At 47.6% G+C, this 8,501-nt stretch overlaps 1 protein-coding gene across 1 annotated transcript; it reads left to right on the forward strand.

Annotated features, from left to right (window-relative positions):
- Positions 1-1,534: 1,534 nt before the first annotated feature.
- LOC125488337 (homeobox protein Hox-A9-like) lies at positions 1,535-8,041 on the forward strand (the record flags this gene model as incomplete). The annotated part of the gene is given in 2 exon segments (XM_048621322.1): positions 1,535-2,044; positions 7,113-8,041. Coding segments are annotated over 2 exon segments (821 nt in total), but the record flags the coding sequence as incomplete, so codon positions are not given.
- Between the last annotated feature and the right edge of the window lie 460 nt (positions 8,042-8,501).

Below are 8,501 nucleotides of genomic sequence, written 5' to 3' on the forward strand. Positions count from 1 at the left end.
TCTCTCTCTCTGTCCTTTCTGTTCTTATTAAATGCCTTTCATTCTCCCTTTTTTAATGTATTAACCATTTTCCTCTCTCTCTAATTTTCTTCATCTTTCTCTTTCTGTCTTCCTTGTTTTTGTAATCAAACCCCTGTCTGTGTCCTTCCAGTTTTTGTTAATTAATCATCTAACCAACCATCTCCCCACATTTTATTAATGACTCTATCTCTCTTCTGTGCTTATTAATTTACAAACACTTTCTCTCTCTGTCTTCCTCTCTCGGTCTACTTCCTCTATTTTCTGTTAATTGACCATACTTTTCTCCCTTTTTACTTGACCCTCTTTCTTGTACCTCCTTTTGATTGTTTCTCTCTGCGTCTCTCCCAGTTTGTCTGTCTCTCTCCCCGTCTGTCTGTCTGTCTTTCTCTTCCTTTCCTTATCCCTCTCTCCAATTCTCTTGGTCTCTCTCTTTTTTCCTCTATCTCTCTCCCCTTTGTTTGTCGTTCTCTCTCTCTCTCTCTCTATCTCTCTTGGTCTCCTTCGTTCGTTTTCCCTCTCTCTGTACTCTGTCTCTCTGTCTTTCTCCTTGTGTGAGTGTATGTGCATGTGTGTGTCTGTCTCTCTGTCTCTCGCTCCTGTCTGTCGTTCTTTCTAGCTCTCTCTGCCTCACTTTCTCCATCTCTTTTGATCGCCTCCTTTTCGTTTTTCCTCTCTCTGTCTCTGCCCCTCTTTCTGCCTGTGTCTGTCTCTCTTCCTCAGTGTGTGTATGTGAGTGTCTCTCTCTTACACCGCTCCCCACCCCCCGCTCCCCCCCCTCCCCCCCCCCCGCTCTGTCTGTCTATCTTTCTCTCTTTCTCTGTCTCTCTCTCCATCTCTTTAGGTCTCCCTGTTTCTTTTTCCCTCCCTCCGTCTGTGTTTGTCTCTCTCCCTCTGTTTCTCTCTCTCTCTCTTTGTCTCTTTCTATCTCTGTCCTCCCTCTGTCTCCATATGTCTCTTTGTGTCCTTATCTTTTTCTCTATATTGCCTTTCTATCTAATATCATTCCCTCCCCGATACGCATCGGCCTTTCTGCCTCCCTCTCCCTGCAGTCCCTTTACAAATTGAGTCTGTCCCTCCACGTCTCTCTGTATATTGTCTCTCTAAAGCCACTTCAGCGTTTCTCTCTCTCTCTCATGTGTTAGAATTCTTTTGCTAAGTAGGAAGCATCACTTTCCGTGGAGGGAGGGGGAGACATGAGTGAGGTGGGGAGCGGAATTTAATTTTACCACGTGGGTGTGAGACATCCAATGAAACTTCGCCTGCACACCCTGCCCCCGCCAAAAAAAGACGCATATCACCACCTGCTTTGATGTTGGAATGAATCTAAATGAGCAGATACTTCTGTGCGTGCGAGAGAGAGACAGAAATAGAAAAGGGGGTTAATATTTTTAGATCATTGGAGAGGACAGGGGTGGGTGCGGGTGGGTGTTGGGGAGGGGAAGTGCGGCCCGGAGGGGGTTCAGTGTCTGATTCTCTGACCAATTACTACGCGGACTTCCTCTTGGGTCGTGAGAATCGGGAGATGTTCCCGGGAAGGTACTGCCCCTCCACGGAGGCGGCTTCCCCCCGCCCCCGGCTCGGTGTAGGGGGTGGGGGTGGGGGGCAAGCAATTGGGATGGAGGGGGCGCTGGACAACGGCGACTTTCCTCCCCCTACCGCCTGCGCCTCGTCCGGCCTCGCCGGAGCCAGCGCCCCGGTTTTCCCCAGTCCCTGGCTGGCGGCCCACTCTCCCGGCCTCTTCCCTGTTTACCCTCCGCCGCCTCGCCCCAGAGCCACCGAAGCGAGCTATTGCCGCCCCCGCCCCGTGGTTGGCACCTCTGTCCGGGCCCGCTCCCCTGCGAGGCTCCGGGGCCGGAGAAGGGAGGAGGGAGTTCCAGGTACTACGCCGGGCCGACAGGAGGCAGAAGCTTCAACGACTACCTGTGCGCTTCCCCTCCGGCCGGCAGCTCCCCGGGGCTGTGCCCGGCGGCGGGCAGCGCAGCCGAGGGGAGCGGAGCGGCCAACAAGAGGGTCAGCGAGCCGGGTAAGCGAGAGGTTTGGGGGCTGTACATTCAGCCCGAGGTTTTGCTGGCAGCGTCCAGCGTGGGTTCAGCGAGACTGTCTCTGTGCGTGTCTGCGTGTGTGTGAGAGAGAGGTGGGGGGGGGTGGGAATTAAACGTATGCGAGAGATGGTGTGCGTGAGAGAGATGGGTTGTGTGTGTGTGTGAGAGAGAGAGAGAGATGGTGTTTGTGTGAGAGAGAGATGGGGTGTGTGTGAGAGAGAGATGGTGTTTGTGTGTGTGAGAGAGAGATGGGATGTGTGTGAGAGAGAGAGATTGTGTGTGTGAGAGAGAAAGATGGGGTGTGTGAGAGAGAGATGGTGTGCTTGAGAGAGAGATTGTGTGTGTGAGAGAGAGAGATAGGGTGTGTATGTGAAAGAGAGAGGTGATGTGTGTGAGAGAGAGATGGTGTGTATGTGAGAAAGAGATAGTGTGTGTGAGAGAGAGAAAGATGGTGTGTGTATGACAGAGATGCCGTGTGTGTCAGAGAGAGATGGGTTATGTGTGAGAGAGGGATGGGGTGTGTGTGAGAGAGAGATGGTGTGTGTGAGAGAGATGGTGTGTGTGTGCGAGAGAGAGATGGTGTGTGTGTGAGACAGATGGTGTGTGAGAGACATGGTGTGTGTGAGAGAGATGGTGTGTGTGAGAGAGATGGTGTATGTTAGAGAGATGGTGTGTGTGAGAGAGATGGTGTATGTGAGAGAGATGGTGTATGTGAGAGAGAGAGAGATGGGGTGTGTGTGTGAGAGAAGTGGTGTGTGTCAGAGAGAGATGGGGTATATGTGAGAGAGAAATGGTGTGTGTGAGAGTGACAGATGATGTGTGTGAGAGAGATGGTGTGTGTGTGACAGAGACAGATGGTGTGTGTGTGAGACAGATGGTGTGTGTGTGAGGGAGAGAGATGGTGAATGTGTGTAAGAGAGAGATGGGATGTATGTGTAAGAGAGAGATGGGGTGTGTGTGAGAGAGAGATGGTGTGTGTGAGAGAGATTGTGTGTGAGAGAGAGAGGGTGAGTGTGTGTGTGAGAGAGAGAGGGTGCGTGTGAGAGAGAGAGAGATGGTGTGTGTATGACAGAGAGAGATGGTGTGTGTGAGAGAGAGATGGTGTGTGTGAGAGAGGGATGGTGTGTATGAGAGAGAAATGGCGTGTGTGAGAGAGAGATGGTGGGTGTATGAGAGAGAAATGGTGTGTGTATGAGATGGTGTGTGAGAGAGATGGTGGGTGTATGAGAGAGATGGGATGTGTGTGTGAGAGTTGGTGCGTGAGAGATGGTGAGTGTGTGAGATGGTATGTGTGAGAGAGATGGTGAGTGTGTGGGAAAGTATGAGTATGTGAGAAAGATAGTGTGAGTGTAAGAGAGAATGAGTGTGTGAGAAAGATGGTGTGTGTGTATGAGAGAGAGATAATGAGTGTGTGAGAAAGATGGCATGTGTATGAGAGAGGTAGTGTGTGAGAGAGATAGTGTGTCTGGTTGTTGAGAGACAATGAGTGCGTGTGAGGGAGAGTATATGTGCAAGAGAGAAAAGAATGAGTCAGGGATAGTGTGTTTGAGAGACAATGAGTATGTGTGTGTGTGAAGGAGAAAGTGTATGTGTGTGAGAGAGATGGAGGGAATGAGTGTTGAGAAAGAGACAGAGAGAAAATGAGTGCGTGAGACAGAATGTGTGTTGGAGAGAATGAGTGCTTGTGTGCATATGTGAGAAAGAGAGATAATGTGTGTGAGAGAGAAAATCTGGGTGTTTGTGAGAATGAAGAGTGTAAGATTGAGTATGTGTGCATGAAAGTGTATGTGTGTGACTGAGAGATAATGTGAGTGAGAGAGTCAAAGTTTGAGAGAGAAAGTGTGTGTATGAGAGAGGATGTGTTAGACTGTGTGTGGGTGTGACAGTGGGTGTGAGTGAGAGAGAACATTTGAGACAATGCGTAGAACAGACAGTGAGAGTGTGAGAAATTGAATGGGAATTATTGCGAATGGGAGAGAGGATGAGTGAATATGCGTTAGAAGGAGTGTGTGTGAGAATGAGAATGTGTGTGAGTGTGAGAAAGTGTGAGAGAGAATGAAAGTGAGTGAGAAAAAGTGAATGAGTGTGAGTGAGAGAGAATGAGTAAGCATGTGTGAGAGAGAGTGAATGAGTGAACACATGAACATAGACAAGTGAGGCTGAGAGACGGTGTGTGTAGGCACGTGTGAATGCAAGACAGTGTAAGTTTGTGTGTGCGGGAGAGAGAGAAAGTGTGTCAGACTGTCAGAGACTGTGTGTGAATGTATGAGTGTGAGTGAGCGTGTATGTGGGAGAGAATGTGGATCATGCACTGTGACAGTGTGTGTGAGTGTCAGACGGTGAGGTATTTGTGACGAGGATGAGAGAGCAGGAAACATGGAGAAGGTGAGACGCAGTGCATGTGTGTGAGATAGAGACAGAGAGTGGCAGAGAGTTGGATAGACAGACAGGGACGGGGTGGGGGGAAAGGAGGAGATACAAATTAATTTCTCACTGTACTTAAGCACTCAGTGAAAGGGAAGAGAGAGGAGGGGGAAGGAACAGAAAGATGATAGACATTTCCATTAATGGCTTGACATATTCCATGATTGAAGGACTGGCTAACTGCTCCCAGCATTCTCAGTGGTGTCAAAGAGCTTTTTGTGGGCACAGGTGGAACTTACAAACTGGGAGTACCCTGCATCAGTGGCAGCTGAGCGAGAGAGAGAGAAAGAGAGAGTGTGGGATGGGGTGGGGTGGGGGGAGACATGGCCAGGGAAAGAGGGAATTACAAACATTGGAAGAGATAGAGACAAAAGGGGAAAAGAATACAACCAGATAAGCAGGGAATGAGAGAAGAACATGGAGATAAGTGAACAGAGACAGAGAATGTGAAAGGGAGAGAGAGGAAGAGAGAGTGAGAATGAGAGGTGGTGAGGAACCGAGAGAGACGTGGAGAGAGGTACAGTCAAACCCAGAGAGTGAGGAGAGGAACTGTGTGTGTGTGTGTGTGTGTGTGTGTGTGAGTGTGAGTGAGAGAGAGAGAAGAAAGAAGGGAGAGAGGGCAGAGATAGAGACTGATAATGCATAGGAGTGAGACAGAGAACAGAGAGAGAAAAAGTAAAAGAGAGGAAGATAGATGCAGAGAGGGGCAGTCAAAGGGAAAAGGGGAAGAGAGGGAGAAAAGAGTGAGAAAGGCACATGGAGATGGTCAAAAAGAGGGAGAAGAGAGGAAAACAGAGAGAAAACGGCACAAAGTTTGTGTGTGAGAGAGAGAATGAGTGTGAGAGAGAGAGAAAATGAGGGTGTGAGACAGTGTGTTAGAGAGAATGAGTGCGTGTTTGAGAGAGAATGAGGGTGTATGTGAGAGCGAAGAGTGTAAGAGAATGTGCGAGAGCGTGTTGGGTTGAGTATGAGTGCGTGAGAGTGTATGTGTGTGACAGAGAGATGTGTGTTTTGGAGAGTGAAGTGTGAGAGAAAACGTGTGTGGGTATGAGAGAGGGTATCTTAGACTGCATGTGTGGATGTGAGTGAGAATGAGAGAGAACATTTGGGAGAGAGTATGCGTGAGACAGGAAGTGTTTGAGAGTGAGAGAGTGAGAATGATTGTGAGAGAGAGAGCAAGAGAGAGTGAGACACAGGGAGGGGGAAGAGACAGAAAGGCACAGAGAGACAGGGAGAGTGAGAGAGACCGGGGAGGGAACAGAGAGGTTGAGAGAGATGGAGACAATCAAAGAGACATGAAACGAGACAGACTCAGGCAAATAGCTCAGGCAGAACCAGGGAAACAAATTACGTAGATGACTCGCCATTAGTAACTTTTTCGTTCAAAAATAACCCTTAAGTCGGTTCCAGTTTTTTTTTATAAATTCAGTTGGGCTCAGCAATTACTGTTAAAATCGAGGATAGGAAATATTTTCAATTCGCCCAGCTGTGATTCAAACAGGACCGTCAGCTTGTGGAAGTCCCCTCAGGATAATGAGAAAGAGAGAGACAGAGAGAGGGGGACGGAGGTAAAATAAAATACAGCGATAGACAGAAAAATATAAAGAGAGTGAAAGACAGGAGGAGGCAGACAGACCGAGTGAGGACAGAGAGAGAGAGAGAGAGATACAAACAAAAACACAGGGAGAGAGTGAGAGACAGAGAGAGAGAGAGGGAAACTGAGAGAGCTCGAGCGAAACAAAGACGCAGAGAGAGACTGTGGGAGATAGAGAAGCAGAAACCAGAGACGGACAGAGATAAACAAAGAGGCAGAAAGCGAGACAGAGACGCATAGAGACAGAGAAAAGAAGATACAGAGAGAGAGACAGAGAGACAAAGCCTCACGGAGACCATAATCCACATTATTGTCCAGAGTAAGAAAAACACACACAGTCTATACACATACACACACAGTCTTACAGAAATTGTGACACATACAGAGACAGAGAAAGAGACAGACAGACACACACACGGCCGCAGAATCTTACAGAGACTGACACACGCATAGGGACAGAGAAAGACACACACACACACACAAACACACAGAGTCTTACAGAGCATGAGACACGCAGAGGGACAGAGAAAAAGACAGTCAGTCATAGCCTTACAGAGACTGAGACACACATAGAGACAGAGAGAGAGAGAGAGACACCCACACAGTGTTACGGAGACTGAGACACACAGAGAAAAAGATAGACTGACACACACGGATACAATCTTACAGACACCGAGACACATCGGGACAGAGAAAGAGGCAGACACACATACACAGACCGAGACACATAGGGACAGGGAGAGAGAGAGAGAAGCATACAGAGAAAGAAACACAGATGGAAAGATAACTTTTTAAAAAAAGAATAAACATTTTGGAACCGCCAAAAACAAAATGAATCTGTGTGTCCTATTTCCGCCAGTCCAGGCTTTCGGTGTTTGAAAAAAATGTTTTCTTTTCCTTTGAGTGTCTCAAACTCACCCCTTCCCCTTATATTCCAAAGCGCCACCCCCCACCCCCAACCCCCGAAATTAAAGCCAACTCAAACTAAATAGAGGAGCCAGGGCTGTGACAAACTTCCGCTTCAATTTCAGGTGAACGGGCGCCTGGGTCGACCCAGTCCAGCCGCAAGAAACGCTGCCCCTACTCAAAATACTAGACTCTGGAGCTGGAGACGCAGTTTCTTTGCGGAGCGTATTTAACGCGGGACCAGCGGCACGAGGTCGCCCAGCTCTCAAACCTGACCGAGGGGCAGGTCAAAATCTGGTTCCAAAACCGCAGGATGAAGAGGAAGAAGGCGAACAAAGAGAAGACCGACCACCGGGGGGGTGGTGTTGGTGGTGGTGTAGAAATGAGAGACAAACACAGAAAACAGAGAGAGAGAGAAATCACACAGTCAACTTGAAACGTGCGAACTATGTGTATAAAGGCGAAAAAGAGGGGAGGTGAACGGGAGGAGAGAATCTTGAACAGAGATTTATAACAACAGCAGCAAAATAAACTCCAACATGAGCCTTCCTGGCTTTTTATTTTTTCTAAAGAAGCATTAAATCCTCAACCTGCGGGACTTGCGCTGACGTTTCTTTCCAGTTTTGCTTCCAGGGAGAAGGAGCAAAATTACCTCCTCTGGCGCTAACTGAGCTTAGGACAATGTAAAAACTTCTGGCGAAAAAAACTAAGTTATTTGAGTTTGTACTGTTGGACGGCATGGGACGAGAGATGTGCATTTGCAACGGTGTTCGGGGGTGTTAAGTTATGTCCAATTCGTGTACAGTAAATGTTCTGTGTGACATGCGTTTTCCTAACTTAGTTTCGTGCGATTTATATTCGTGAAGGAAAACAAATGGTTTGTGTGTGCGGGCGTGTGTGTGTGTGTTTACGAGATAGTGCGTTCTTTTTTAAGACAGAGAGACAGAAAAATTAAGATCTCGTTTAGGTTCCATTCCGAGAGTGTTATTTTAAAACAGCAGGTAACAGAATAAAGTAAATGATAACGGCCCGGTCGCCAATCTTGATGTAAAATTTCGACGGCGCAAGATTTAAATACACTTGTGGTTTAATCGGAGAAATTTTGAGTCGCTTTAATTTTTATTCGCGTGTGTCTCTGTGAATGTGCGTGTGTGTGTGAATGTGTGCGTTGCTGTGTGTGAATGTGTGTGTGTGTCTGTGAATGTGTGTGTCTCTGTGAATGTGTGTGCGCATGTGAATGTGTGTCTGTGTTTCTTTGTAACCGTGCACGTTTGTATCTGTGTGCACTGTAAGTGTATATTTGTTTGTATGTGTGTGTTTATATGCCTGAATGTGTGTGAGAGAGAGACTGTTCGTGTGTGTGTGTGTGTGTGTGTGTCAGTGTTTGTGTCTATGTTTGTGTCTCTTTGTGCACGTTTGTGCCTGTATGTTTCTATGTGTGTGTATCTGTACATGTTTGTGTCTTTGTGTTTGATTGTGTCTGTGTGAGCAGTTTGTGTATATCTTTGTGTATG

This window comes from Rhincodon typus, unplaced genomic scaffold (genome assembly GCF_021869965.1).
Source record: "Rhincodon typus isolate 14 unplaced genomic scaffold, sRhiTyp1.1 hic_rhity00000466, whole genome shotgun sequence".
Lineage (NCBI taxonomy): Eukaryota > Metazoa > Chordata > Chondrichthyes > Orectolobiformes > Rhincodontidae > Rhincodon > Rhincodon typus.